General features: G+C 42.2%; 1 protein-coding gene across 1 annotated transcript in view; it reads left to right on the top strand.

Moving 5' to 3' along the window:
• Positions 1 to 4409: 4409 nt before the first annotated feature.
• Positions 4410 to 15528, top strand: part of aacs (acetoacetyl-CoA synthetase) — a 32379-nt gene continuing 21260 nt past the window's right edge. The window contains exons 1-8 of the mRNA XM_076731203.1: positions 4410 to 4753; positions 6017 to 6120; positions 7402 to 7522; positions 8929 to 9042; positions 13331 to 13428; positions 14423 to 14537; positions 14669 to 14750; positions 14868 to 15021. Of these exons, the coding sequence (XP_076587318.1) occupies positions 4615 to 4753; positions 6017 to 6120; positions 7402 to 7522; positions 8929 to 9042; positions 13331 to 13428; positions 14423 to 14537; positions 14669 to 14750; positions 14868 to 15021 (927 nt within the window). The 5' untranslated portion in view covers positions 4410 to 4614. The remainder of the gene's footprint in view (positions 4754 to 6016; positions 6121 to 7401; positions 7523 to 8928; positions 9043 to 13330; positions 13429 to 14422; positions 14538 to 14668; positions 14751 to 14867; positions 15022 to 15528) is intronic.

The raw sequence follows: 15528 nt of genomic DNA, 5'->3' as shown, positions 1-15528 counted from the left end.
AGTCGCCTGACAATGATTATTATTATGATTATGATTATTATTGTTACTACTACTACTATTACTACAGATTTGGCAATAAACGAATTAAGAAGTTTTCTTTTTTTTTAGAATACATTCTTTCTTGTTGTATATTGTACAGTAAAACTGTGTTGTCAAACTTTCTAACATTCTTCAAATTAAAGACAAAAGAGAATAAAAGAGATGGAATAAAGTCTGATCTACACATCCACCCTTGTGGGAGTAATTGTCTTGCAGTTCATAATATCGTGTATTAGTACGCCATCTACTGGACACATATGGGTCAAGTCTATGTGTTTGATTTAGGGTCAACAAGGTGACTTTCAAGAAGTGCAGCAGTTAAATATGTTACAGGCTTTTGTCAATGTGAGATCTTTACAAAACATGTCAAGAGCCACAGAGGAGGGATCCATCTCTGTCAGACAGACATGCAAACAGAGGAACAGAACAACAACATGACTGTGTATACAGATAATGACGCAATCTTATCTTATCTTGTTAAACATAAATGAAGGGTATGGATCCAGGAGGACACTGATAGGTCACACAACCTGTTCTCCACCATGGAAGCCTGAACAGAGGACAGGCCACACAAACATAGAGGAGACAGCACACAGATCGGAAAGACAGACAATCACCCGGAGGGAGAGAGAGACATGATAACACGCAAACTAGGAAGAGAGGGAGAATATAAGAGGCTGAATCTCCTGGGGGACAATGATCCAGATCCAAATGACTGGATGAGACACCAACAACCAGGAGAGAGAGAGAGAGAGAGAGAGAGAGAGAGAGAGAGAGAGAGAGAGAGAGAGAGAGATGAATTGCTACTGTGTAGTATGTGAATTGTGGCAGAAAACAAAAACTGTTGTGATTCAGTTGATCAGTGTGTATATAACACACACACACACACACACATACACACACACACACACACACACACACACTTCTATACTTGTGGGCATTATCATTGACATGATGCATTCGATATCCCCTCACCATATCCTAATCTTAACCATCAGAACTAAATGCCTAACCCTCCCACCCTTACCCTAACACATCGCCTCCTAATCTAAAACTAATTCTAAGTGACGAACAGCCAAAATGTTCACTTTGCAAAAACATTCTCACTCTCAAGGTCTAAAACTCAAGGACTTTGTGATCCAGTTCGAACACCTACCTCATGAGCTGAAGAGGAATGCAAATGTTGCATTTCAAATAAAACACACCATTGTGTTCCCAACCCTTTCACTACTATAAACTCACGTAACATGCACAGTGCGACTCAGATTGTGGATATAGTCCTGGCAATGCAAGATGAAGTGCAACTCAAAAAGACTTGAGAAAACTGGTGGACTAATTGGCCTGACACTATCAAAGCAGATTTGTAAGTTAACATTTAAATCAATAAGAAATATATGTATTACCTGTCCTTTATTTGGCATAATTATTAACACTATACTAAATAATGCTGCAAATTCCTCCGCACTTAGTACTTGGTTGGCTAAGCAGTTTGCCTTTTTGCCCTGCAGGATTCATTGTAGGTTGCTTTGGAAAAGATTATTAGCTAAACGCAATGCGTTGTGAAATGTGACACTGGAAAGACAGTATGCATGTGTCCATTACACATTTTACATCACAGGTTACATCCATTGGGAAAGAATTGCCTGATGAAACAAAATGTCAATTTTGGCTGCACTGTGGGAGATATGAGCACAAGTGGAGGCAGAGTCAGGATAAACAGATATAAGAGACACCTCCAGGGTCCATTTCAGGTCAACTTCAGTGTCAACCAGCATCAGTCAATGCGGCCACTAAAAAGTTTGTCTCAGCCACATCAAGACAATTTTATATCACATACTTGCTAACAGTGATTTACAAAATGAAATCTAAATGAAATAAATAAAATTACCCAAAGTCTAAATATGTTTTTTTTTCTTGTTGGAGTGATTTTGTGTTGAGTCTGTGGATGAAAACTTTTTTCAAATAATAACTTTGTATATTTGGTAATAAAATTTGACACATTCTCTAAGGCCATGGATTTGATGTGGTGTATTTAATTATGTTTTATAGGAGAAAAGTGCTTTGGTCTTATTGTGGATTATTGTGTTATCCTGAAAAAAATTCTGTGCACTCTTGCGCTTGCAACCAACTGCGACCAGAAAAGATCTCGGTGCTGCATTTGGTTTACAGTACTTTGCAAAAATATGGTTTGAATCTACGCAGCCACTGTCAAATCCACTGCTCACTTACGTCCAAGATTTACAGAAAAAGGATGTTCTGACCATATAATCTGTTTTTTAAATGATGCATCGTACATTTCCACTTTGTTGTAAGGTCCACAGCATTTGGTCGCTGTTTGAGCTTTTGTGGTGAGCAGGGAACCCATAGGCAACAGCTGTTTCTCCTGCTATATGCTGCTTATAGTGCTTCAGCCATGCCAGATTCAACTCAGCTCCTTAAATAACAACAACAACATGGAGTTAACCTCACACACACACAGACACACAAACACAACTGTTAGTGGTATCATCATATCCTCCATCCTCTCATATGTTTTGGCTAATGCCTTTATCAAGGTCTTACCACAGCATCTTTAATAAACCCACAGTCAAAACAAGTGTGGTAAAATGGGTGATAAGTCCAGTCATATAACAACACAGCAAATTGGAAGATACAGTGTAGTTACACCGTGTTCCTGGTGTGATTTCGGTATCAGACCCATCCACATATTTGCTTGGATTCTAGGGTATAAGAGTTCAGCTTTGAGAAATGACGGCTCCATTTTTGCAATCTGGACTCTGGTTCCTAGGCAGCTTTTAAGGACACTGGTACCGTGTTACAAAATATCAGACAGGTTACAACATTTTGGTTATCCTAGTCTATCTCTTCCTTTACCTGGTGTGCTAGCTGTGCAGTCAAAAGACAATAAATTGTAACTTTTAGGTCAAGGTGTGATGTCAATGGATAATATTTCCATTTGGATTTGGGTCATAAATGTGGATAACAAATGGCACAGGGGCACAATTTTCACAAATTGTAAGAGCATCAGGTTATGATTCAAAAAGTTTTCAAAGATGATGGGACATCATTATTGTGATGTTGACATTAATGAGGCTGGCAAATAATAGACGCACAGCAATGAAAACTGGACTCGACGAGATAGGACAGAAAATTTCCATCATCGACTCAAATTCGACACGACACCACCAGACATAGAGGAGGATCATTGTTTCCTCTTACTGATTGGGCACACCCCTAAAATGCTCCTACATTCTCGCTCTCTGATTGGACAGTTCACCTCTTCTGAAGCGCAACAAGCCAGTTTGTTATTGATCAAACGACAAGCCAGTCCAACAGTGTCGATACGCCTCCCACATAGACCGATCAGTCGGCCGATGTGGAACCAGTGTGCTGTGGGCCAATCAAAATCCTGCATTTTCACAGGCAAGTTTCCTGTGTGGACGAGACGCTGGACACGACGACTCTATGGCGCGTTCACGTGCGGGAGATGTTCAAGACTTCAATTCCAGTGCGTTGGTCCACAACGAGATATGAGGAGGTTTTTGGAATAATTTGTAAACTTGCCTTCTTGTGTAATGCCTTTGTCGCAGCAGTTGTAATTTGTTTTAATATTTTTAGTGCCTCATATTTCAAGTAAAACAGTGGCAATGGGAAATTATGAAACTCAGAAAATTACAGTGTTGGAAGAAGTCTTCAGCTTACGTAAAAGTAACAATGACACAATGTAGAAATACTCTGCAAATGCTTTATGCTTTATACTGCAAATAAAAGTAATGCTTTCCAAATTTTACTGAACAACCCCCGCCCCCCCCCCCCCGCCCACCAATTGATCAGTTAATGAAATGAATGAAACAGTGGAAATATGAAAAAAAAACAAAATCTGATAATATTTTGGTGGGGTGCAAAGTTTTTCCTATCAAGCCAATAATATATTGCTTTCATTATAATAGCACTTAATTTTCTGAATATCCCTAATTTATTTCTATGTGCTGGGTATTTAAATGGAATGGTGGAATGGGAAAATATGTAACTCATGCAATTAGGCTTTTTTTTTTTTTTTTTGCAGGGTGCAAGCTCTGTCATATCATTCAGTCTAACTCATTTGATGACCAAAATTAACAGCGCACATAAAGCTATCTATACTGAAGGCTGAGAGAAAGTTTCTCATAGAATATCATTAAACATCACCGTAAACCATTAAACCATTAATATGCTCGAATACCTATTGGGGCCTCTTCAAGACTTCTGGTCTCGGCGTAGTTTATAATGCATAAGAGGATTTACAACAGTATTGAATCACAGACCCTGGAACACTTGCCCTCTTGAACGTAGCTCGCTCGTAACGTCATGACGCCGGGGCGTGGCCTATCAGTTTTCCTGTGCAGCTCCACGCTCACCTCTAACATTGAGCCTTGGTGGTTGGCGCGGGCTGTTATTCTGAAGCTAGTCATATTAAGTAGCTAGCCAGTGATCTCATTTAACACGCGCCCTCACCTTTAGGGACAGTTAGCTTCAGCAAGGCGCTCGGGACTGACGTTCAAGGGTGTTTGGCAGCCGACAAAGGACGCGACAAAGATGTCTAAAGACATGGAAGGGAAGAGCGAGAAAATTATGGATATGGAGAGCAAGGTGCTGTGGTACCCGGACTCCAAGAGGAACACGCTGATGGACAAGTTTAGGATTCAGGTCAACAGCAACTACGGACTTAATCTAGGTGAGTAGACAGGTGGGACGAAGACAGACAAGGAGACACAGGCAGAGAGAAAGGGTGTGCTGGAGTGAATACAAGCCGGATTTCATGGAGCCTACAAAGCTGGATGTCTGAGCTGAATAAAAAACAGAAACAGGGCCCCCTCCCACCCTGCTGTGTGCTCTTATATATTGTGTAATTACCTTTCAGACACCGTATTACCTCCAAATTGCCGCTGTCTAAAGCTGCTTTGCAATGCAATGTGCGAAGAAAGCTTTGCCGTGCAGCCATCTGCTCATTTAAAAGTAGTCATAAAGAGACAGTGACGCGGCATAAACACATCTCTGCAGGTAAACCCTCATAAGAATATAAAGAAAGATGGCTTCTAACTTGCTCACCGCTCCCCCCTTTTTTTTTTTTTTGATGATAATTAGCTGCTTATAACGCTTTGCTCTCGTGTTTGGATTACTCCCAGCTGCTAACTGAGAGGCTGTCAGGCTGCAGGGCATGCCAGGCGATCAGAGAGATTGTCTCCTTGATACGGTGTCAATTTGATCCAGCAGGGTTCTGGAGGAATGCTGAGAAACTTGCTCCGCCGGGTGTTGAGCAGAGAGAGGAGAGGGAGAGAGAGTTACGTAATTAGGTAGAGATGCAGCAGAAGTGAAGGCAGCTATGGCAGATGTGTGCGTGTGGAATAAAAACTAACTGTTATGAATTTCTCATCCTGCATTTTTTTTAATATGGAAAAGTGCATTTGTGCGCCTGAAAAGTAGAAACATCATCTGACATCAGCCTTTCACTGATCTGCGTACAGTTCACGGACCAATTCAAGTTGATAAGTGACTGTGAGTAACCATTATTCAGCTATGAAGGATGATCAGACAAAACGATTGGGAGCACACTGCTTTAAATTATGCTTGGAGAGCGATGAAGAAGCCAAACCCTCTCCTGAGGTAGAGAATAACTTCACAATGTAAATGCAAATAGAGGCTGTGTAGAAAGAAAACTGTGCCCACAACATTGAACTGACACTGTTGACATTGATTCTGGTTCATTTGATGGTTGTTAGTGGAACATGAGGGACATGATGGCTGATTTCAACCCATGATGTCGCAAAAAATCAATTTACCTTGTTTTGCGTGAGTGCTCCTTGTTCAAAGCTCTGATCTTTTCTTGTATGTAGTCAACTGTGTGACATTTATGTTTCATTTTTGAGCTGACAGTCACAGCAGCACGCTCATGTTTTTGTTCTAAATCTGTAATAATCACTGATTCTCTGCCTTCTAGTCAACTACAATGACCTGTACCAGTGGTCGGTGGACAGCTATTCAGAGTTCTGGGCAGAGGTGTGGCGCTTTTGTGGGGTAGTCAGCTCCAAACCGTATGAAGAGGTGAGTCTGACCTGACAATCTGACAGAAGCACATTTTCATAATAGAATAATGCTAACAAATGAGTTTTTCAGGGCTCTGTCGTAGCTAGCAGAGCATAGAAACTCACTGAAGATTCAATAATTCACCAGCATTTCACATGTAAGAATTAGCTTTTTTTATGGTGGTCATTTCAACTTTGGCAGTCCTGCTGGGATGTTATGGCTCTGAAGTCGTACATTAACTTTTTTAACATGTTTGTTTTTTAAGGATTCTGATTGATGATAAACTAGAAGGAAGAAGATTTCGAAATCTCTTGGAATTCTATGAAATATAAGAGTCCACGATTAACCAACTCCACAGGCGAACAATCTTCATTTTCCTTTGTATAAAACATCCTGTGGTCAGTTTTCTATCGAATAGTTGTCTTGTGAAATGAAAATGTACATTTAATGGATTCCTTTGTGTCACTGTCTATGTACAGAAAGAGACCTAAAAACGCCTCACTGTCAAAAACACTTGATTCGGAGCAATCATGATCACTCTCTACTGTTACTGTTTAAACCCCCTAACCCTAACCCACTTCACGTTTGTGCCACACACCAGCTGGAGTGCTCAGTGGTCCGGTGCGTCCTTGCCGGAGGTGGTCTGTTCCCAGCTTCAGGCTTATAATGGCACTTCTAGCCAGTTTAGCTCCTTTGTTGACATTAGATTTGTACATATTTTATCGAGGCGACATTAAAAAGCCAGTTGTCAAAAGGAGGTTCTGCTGAATTATCTTCATGTGCGTTCATTGTATTTACTGTCCAGCCTCTTAATGTTGCTAACTTCCAGGATGTAGTCTTGTGGGTGTGTGTGTGGTAATAAATGGTGTCTGATCTTAATGCGTTGCACCACGTTGTTACCACACCCCCTTTGTACACACAGATAACACACTCCACGTCACGTTGGCCACGTTCTCTTCTTTTAGTCGTACTGTTCCTCATACCCACTGAACCCTCTGTTAGGTTTGCGGCCCCGGCAGACATCTGATGGAAGACAGGGACACAATCAACCAGTCAATCAAACCTGTTGTAACACTGATGCACAGTGGGCTGTTTTTTGTTTCAAGCGCAGTGACACAGTCAGCTGTTGCAGTGGCAGAGGCACATGCTCGATGTGTTTGTTAAACAGAAGCTTTCAGTTTTGAGTGCTTTTATCCCATTTTTGCCCTCCAGCTGTGCTTCAGAGCTTTGAAATCACAGTGTCGTGTCTCTCCTTTGTGTGTCCTCGGTGTGTGTGTGTGTCTCGTGGGTGTACACCAGGTTGTGGATGTTTCCAAACGGATCTCAGATGTCCCAGAGTGGTTTAAAGGAGCGCGGCTCAACTACGCCGAGAACTTGCTCAAACATGCAGACCAGGACAAAGTCGCTCTCTACGCTGCGAGTGAGTATACGAAGCGGGCGACGCTGATTAGAAAATAGAGGTAGAGCAATATGTGTGATGCAGTGCCGTGTGTTGGCTTCACATAGATTGCGTTTGCTCTCTGTTTTTTCTCGCCTTCACAATTTGTGTTGGCAAATGATGCAGAAAGAAAGTGAGTTGAGGGTTCATGTGAGTACAGAACTGATGCAGCGGTGAGCGCAAGGCTGCACACGTCACTTTATTAGGTTAAGGGCTCCTCCCTGCTCTATCTCTCAGGTCTGTGACATACTAATGGATCAGCCCTTCTTTATGGGTGTGTGTGAGGGATGTGCACATACACACACAACCTTCCTCGGGAGCTGTAATGTAATTATGAGAGGGCCCCATTGGTCACAATGCCGTGGAGCCTCTGTAAATGTCAGTAGACTATTACTTAGAGAGAAAAGAGGACTGTTCCTGTCTGTGGCTCTGTCCTGCCACATTCTCCTTCTTTATTTACATCTCCATCTCTGTTTTTATTTTTTTGTGGATTTGGATTTGGGGCTTGTTATTGGAGGGGCGACTTGTGTCCTAAAGTCTACGTATATCACAATACCGCCTCACTGTATTAGCAATTTAAGAGAACATTAATTAAGAAAACAAATTAAAAAATGGATGGGTTTATTGGCTCCAAATAGGAATGAAAATGAGGTGTAGGCCTGCGTGTTTTGGAAAGAATAGCCTGCCCCATAATGTAGGTTAATTAGTAAATGTAATGTGATTTGATGTCAGAGTTAGACGAGGAGTAGGATTAGGCATCTCAACAGCGTTTCTTTGGCAGAAAGCCCAAAGTAGATTACATATGCACAGTAGTGAGTGTAGGGCAGGACATGTCTGTCAAATACATGTACATACGACAGCAACAGACACGCATACAGACGCACCTGCAGCAGAGGAGGCTTTCCTGTAACAGCAAAACCAGCTGAGCTTGTGTTGCAGTATGAGGAGTGTGGAGATATCGTTAGCTCTGGCTCTGTGAGACGACACTAAAAGCAATGTGAAAAAAACAGTTTCCCACATCCAAGATACTGCTCTGGTTATTTAATTGGCTTCAAATGAGGCTCAGTGTTCACACAGTTTGCAGACCGACTGTCCCTCAGTCAAGCCCCCCCACAGGAGATGCTACTAGCCATATTAGCTGCAGAATGTGCTAATGCTAAATTCAACAGGCTAACCAGCAAAATAAATAGTAAAGTAAAGCAATGTAAAAGTGTCAGAATGTGACACCGGCGATGGTGATGAAACCAGTATACCTCCCACCAGTGGTATACAGAACCCAACATGTATCCAGATGTCCCGTGTTTTTCAGAGTGATTTCTTGAAATGTCCACGTTTATCTCCTGTTTCTGTGTCACATGTCTCATTCCCTCTTTGTGTCTGTCTACCAGCGGAGGCTAATGAGGAGATAGTGAAGGTGACTTATGGGGAGCTGAAGAGCGATGTGGCGTTGTTTGCTGCGGCCATGAGGAAGATGGGTGTCCAGACTGGAGACAGGGTCGTAGGTGAGTCTCAGATTTATTTCTCCCTCTCTCACAGGGGAAAACAAGAGAATGCTACAACTTTTCTGTCAGCTAAGTCATTGGTAAATAAATTCATTGCTCTCCCCCGACTTTTCTTTTCATCTGTTCGACGTCCATCTTCTTCACCGTCTCCTTCCCTCTCACCTCTTCCTTTCTTTCTTGTGAAGCCTGTTGCAGCATGAGTTGAACATGGGCTCTTTCATGTTAGCTCTGTGTGTGTGTGTTTGTGTTCACTGGGAAGGAGGGATGGCTGTCTTGGCACAAGTTGCAGCTCTTTCTGAAAGTCACCATTTAGTTCATTCATTCAGTTTATATTTGTAAAAGGAGAACTGGCTGAGCATGTGTGTTTTCCTGTAACGCCCCACTGTGCAGTACATTCATCCAGATCTGCACATTTATACCTGCAAACTAAACCGTGTAAACTGCAGCTGAGTAACATTGCAGGAGCTGAAGCTTCAGTGCACGTCATATATGTTTCCTCACCTCAGTTTTGTCCCTGAGGTTTAGTTGCTTTAGGATTGTTGAACAAAAGCATCTCAGACTTCTGAAATGAACCATTTGTTGATCAGAAAATGAACCTTGGTGGCATTAAGAGGTTTTCAGATCTCAAAATACACACCCGTACATATGACTGCTCGCATCCTTATCATTCAAACATGTTCATGGATTTGCACAGCATTTGTCTGACTTGTTGCTCTGCATTTCTGTCTTCAGTGTCAGTCATTTACAAGAGCCACATCAGTGTAGTGTCATAACAGTGCCTCTCACATAAATACTTACCAGATCATTTCAGTGTCCTCTGTATTTAAAAAAACTAAAGTTTGTCACCAGGAAGCATTAAAGTAGTTAATTCAGCCTCCAGTTACAAAGGCGTAAACTGTAGTTGGAGGAGAGTGTGTGGTTGTACTGAGCGGCTCCCTGGTATGTCATATTTGACAGAGATCACAAAAAGAGCAGTCATACTGTGGGGAACTGAAGGACTTACATACGTCTCTAAAAATCAAGCTTCTCAAATTCCCTGGCCCACATGTTCAAAAGGTTTCCTGCTTTTATTTTGAAGCAGCAGCGTGACTAACGTCGGCGTCTGCTGTTCACGAGCTCGCATTGAGCGTCTCCGTGCAGGAATGACCAGCGTGTGTATGCAAGTTTGTGTGTGTTCAGAAGAAAGATGGATATTGTGTCAGGGAAATCCATTAGCTAAATGACTTAAGCTCTGTGGGCATCTCATTAGAAAGATGGGGAAGGACTGAGGGAGAGAGAGCTAGAAAAACACGGGGCGAGAGAGAGAGAGAGAGAGAGAGAGAGAGAGAGAGAGAGAGAGAGAGAGAGAGAGAGAGAGGGAGCAGCTACTTCATGCCTCCTTTCTCTCTTCTCCCCATTACTTTCCTCACATATCTAAACCTGAATCTGTTTGTGTGTTTGAATGTGTGTGCTCACTTGTGTGTGTTAGAGACAGAGATGTCCTCATCCCCAGGGTGTAACAAAAATGTCTTGCCAGTGTCTGTAATCCAGGAGATATATAAGCACTTAGTTGATGAAACCAACCAAGCTTTATAGGAGGACATGAGCCAAACCGGCACACAGCACACACATACTGTGTGTGTGTGTGTGTGTGTGTGTGTGCATGTTTCAGTTGCACTGCTCTTCTTCATGGTCCTGTCATACTCCACATCACCCTCCACCCTGTTATGAAGCTTGCATCCAGCCTTCACGCCCACAGTTCATCCACTGGGAACTGCATATTCTTTTAATTATGTGTCATTAAAAACACACATTGTGCAATCTCGGTGTTTTAGTGTTGACTAATGTGATTGTGGAGTCACAGTAAAAAAACAGAAATGTAGCAGCTTTTTAACATAAAATGAACAAATGAATAAAAATAGTTCATATGAGGATGAGTGTAATAAAAAGGGCTGAGACTAAAGAAAGCTGTTAACCAGCAGGACACACACCTCTGTGCTCTGAGAGGGAAATGGGGAACTACTCATGCCCACTACGTGGAATACGTGAGACATTTGGCCTCTTTAGTACGGCTGTTAGTCCAAATTTGGCCACAAGAGCAAAGCATGAAAGCAACTTTCCTTCATATCATTATTTTCTTGTTTAGTATTCATCAAAGTTGTTTTTTGCAAGCTGTGACAAAAATAGTTTACTGTAAAATTTAAGCAAGTGCAGAATGACACTCAGCAGCATTTGGGAAAAGTTGAGTTAAGTGGATTGTCTACAGCAGGACATGATGTGCTTCACTAACATTTAAAAGGCAGAACCTCAGATGAGTCCGCTCAGAGTTTTCCAGATGGCTCAGAAATGTGCCGCCCTGAACATCTCACTGCTGAACTTGGACTTGGCTGTTGTGATTTTCAGTGGTGGCCCTGTTAGCTCCTCAGCATTGGACTTATGAGGTCAACATGGTTTAACTCTAGTTAAGACACTTGCAAAACCTCCTCTCCTCGTCCTCCTCCTCCTGTTATTCTTGCAGTTTTGCCAAACCAACTGCCTGACTTAATCTGCAGAATTTCCCCTGGTAGTGCTAGAATTTGTTTTAGCTGTTCCAGTGTCTTTTGTTGCTCCTGTCCCAACTTGTGTGAAACATGCTTACAAAAACCAATGAAGCTGATGAGGTCACACATTAAATATAGCGTCTTCGTCCTGTTTTCAGCTGTGTACATGTCAAAAAGGATTAGCAAATGATCACATTCTGCTTCATCTGTGCTTACCCAGCATCCCAACTTTCTTTGGAATCGGGGGTGGTTGTGGTTGGGCTTCATCTTTAAGGGACCCTGTGGATTTTCTGCTAACATGGATGTAGATATTGCTTTAAGAAAAAATAGCTTAGCAAATGTGGAATGAGGCAGAAAAGGCTTTCAAGTATAAACCCAGCGTGTTTTGGTGGGTGACACTGAATGTAAACATAACTTTGTTTGCAAGAAAGCTCCATAGGACACCTTTTTTTTAAAGCCTTTGTACACTAACTTTATTTCCTAATCATTTAATGTGCCTGGTATAATCAAAGTTTTCTTAAGTTTGCCACAGTCAAGCAAGCTGTCTTATGATCCATGATGCTGTTAGTCATGGTCCAGTGTGAGGGGACAGTGACTGTATAGCCAGTATAGGAGGAGAGTGATCAGCCCATGATGTCATCCTGCTGGGGTCAGTTTCCTGGTTACAGAAGGAGTCAACATCACAGCCAATAAAACCTTGATTAGTCACAATCCACAGGAAGTGACTGTGTGGTTGCCACGTTGCTGGGCTGGGACTACCGGCTGTCTTACTGTTTGATCGTGAGAGCTCCCGCGTTGAGCCTGGCCAGTCTTTTATTTTCTACTTCATGCTTGTATTTCAGACTCTTTTCTGTTAAAATCAAGCTTTGGTTAATCAAATGTGAACGCGACAGATTTAGTTTCATCTAACTTTTGCCATGACTGATAAGTGAAGCCAGTGAATGCTGGAGAGCTATTAGCACTGCAGCGAGATGAAAATGGTCTGAAATTAACAGGGGAATTATCAGATAATGGTAAGGATTCAAATGTTGTGCACCTGTGTTCGGTGTTATTCATTTTCCTTGGTGCAGCAGCCACTATCTCTCTCCCTGATTGCCTGAGTCTGTCCAGAGACATGTAGTGTCCTTGGGCACCATTTCCTGTATTGATCAAGCCATGTATCACAGTGAGACAGCAGTTCAGATCTCAGCTCTGCTTGTTAAGAATGAAATATTCTCACTGCCCTGGTTGATATTCATCACCCCCCCCCCCCCCATCTCATTTTACATTCTCATTTTTCTCTCTCCTCCTTTCATCTTGCTCACCGTCTTTCTGTCTCTTCCCTCCTCTCGCCTTGTCTTCTTCTTGTGCTCGTCTCTCAGTGAGGTGACCTACAGTTCTGTGTGGTATTCTGCAGTTACAGGACAGACTGTAAATCCAGTTGCTCTCATTTTGCGACTGCTTGCTTTGCTTTATTTTTTGTGAAAAGCCTTGTCACGTATGGTGTGTGGTCTGGGAAACAACATTGCATGACTAACTTGTCTTTAAATGCACTGGTGTGAATAAGCTGATGATGCACACGCGCACATTCTTCATGTGCTGCCATTTTGTCAGTTTGTTAAAATGTATATTTTATGCTGATGTGGATCTGTAAGTTTATCAGTAGCCATGATAATACTTCATTTTTAAACTCTATACGAATCTTTAGTCATTTTCAATAGAAGGAACCTTAAGGATTGCTGCTTACACTTCCTGTTTTCCTCCTCTTTCCCTCCTCTCTCCTCCTTTAGGATACCTACCCAATGGTATCCATGCAGTGGAGGCCATGCTAGCAGCGGCCAGTATCGGAGCCATTTGGAGCTCCACATCTGTCGACTTTGGGGTCAACGTAAGGACTGCACTACACTATATTTCTTTATTTACATGTGTTTAAGGTGTAGTTTTATATTCCGTGTTGGCTGATACAAATAAATGGACCTATTCAGTGTGTTGGTTGAGAAGTAGCATCTGTCTTTTTCTCTAAAGAATGAGAGCTCATGTCTTCCTCCATTTACAATACTAGGCCTTTTTTAACATATACAAACACAGAAACATATGCAAACAGAGTAAAAGGAGAATCAGCTCTGTCAGGCAAAATATCACGTGTGTGAGCGTCATTAACTTCATCCTACAGAGACTCTTTCCTCAATGGTCCTTTTGTCATTGAGGTCTCTGCTTCTTGTTTCTGGTGTGCTACTGCCCCGTCTGGCAGATCAGAGAGCTACACATGCAATCTGTAGTCGGAAGTTAATTTCTTTTTTTCCAGTTTATGCTTCAAGAAGGTAGTAAATTTGCAGATATGAGAGATCAAAGGTATATTGTGCATTCAATTGCTCACACAGTGTGACTTGAGCGCGCCTCCTCCTCGTGAATCACGCTGTGACTCTGCCGTTGCTTCCTTCATTCTCTGCTTAAACTATCATACTATGGTTTTAAGGTGGTATTATCCACTCTTAAATGGAAATTATGTTGAACGGGAGATTAAGCAGTTCAGTTCAGAGCATAAATGCTGGGGGGGGGGGAGAAGGTCTTCCCGCAGTCAATGATGGATTTCATTGTGCTGTGCCTTCCCTGTCTTCTTACTCGTGTGCTCTTTGTTTTGGTTAAAACTCCTTATTTCTCTCCCCTAAGCTCTTATTTAATCTCAGAGTTCCTCTCTATAAAACATGGCCACTCCACTTTACTTTTATGAGCCTTGTGGGTAACTTAAATTCAAATATTTTTCTTTAATTTCCTGTGGAGCCTTTTCAGGCTTGAGGGTAATCTGCACTTTTAATTATTTGTCCTTGCTTTTCATTTCCGTTGCTTTTAACCCCGTGTCTCTTTTTTTTTTTGTGACTCAGGGTGTTCTGGACAGGTTTTCTCAAATCCAGCCCAAGCTGATCTTCTCCGTTGCTGCTGTAGTTTACAACGGCAAGACACATGACCACATCGAAAAGCTCATCAGTGTTGTTAAAGGTTAGCACCCACAGCACATAATGTGTCTGACAGGACATTTTTTACGTCTTTAGGTTTTAATGTCTCTCTCCCTCCCTCTCTCTCTCTCTCTCCCTCCCCCTCTCTCCCTCCCTCTCTCTCTCTTTCTGTAGGTCTACCTGACCTGAAGAAAGTAGTGGTGATTCCCTATGCTCGCTCCAAACATGAGACTGACCTCTCCAAGATCCCCAACAGGTGGGTGTCTGCAGAATCAACAATATTTTTTGTATGTCAGAGAGCAGGTCAGAGATATACTCTGCTCTCTTTCCCATGTATTGTATCAGTCCTTTCTTGACTTTCTTCTTTACGCAGTGTATTTATAGACGATTTCTTGGCGTCTGGACGCGGTGAGGTCGATCAGTTTCCTCAGCTGGAGTTTGAGCAGCTTCCGTTCAATCATCCTCTGTTCATCATGTACTCTTCTGGCACCACGGGGGCTCCTAAATGTATGGTCCACTCTGCCGGGGTAAGAAACACGTCCACTTCCATTAGTCCAAAACCATGTTTATGGATTGCTCTGCTGCTCTTTGTTTGGTGAGCTGACACGAACACAATACGTCACTCTCACCGCTCATCATTTTCTAGATGATGGGAGGAATGTTGCACCTTTTATACAACTTGATTACATTATGTGAAAGATTGAACAAGGAGCACATTTACAATTCAAAAAGAAGAAGTGACAGTGTTGTTGCTGTTTTTTTTTTTCTTTTTTTTTGCTGCTCCACGAGGGTCAGATAGACGCAGCTGTCTCACTCGCACACACACATTGGTCCCATCTGTTTGCAGAGCTCTCCTGGGTGGGGCGACACGCACAGTTTGATATTCTGTGCATACCGTTCATATTAATACACATGTGAGCAGTTTTGAAGAGAAGCCGATGTTCTCACAGAGGCCACGGTAACGCTGTAAAGATAAAGAAGAAAGACAAGAATAGAAGAGGAAGAAGAAAACAGTTGAAATTGTAAAGCTGGGT

Source organism: Chaetodon auriga, chromosome 5 (assembly GCF_051107435.1).
Source record: "Chaetodon auriga isolate fChaAug3 chromosome 5, fChaAug3.hap1, whole genome shotgun sequence".
NCBI lineage: Eukaryota > Metazoa > Chordata > Actinopteri > Chaetodontiformes > Chaetodontidae > Chaetodon > Chaetodon auriga.
This window is presented reverse-complemented; position numbering and strand designations above follow the sequence as displayed.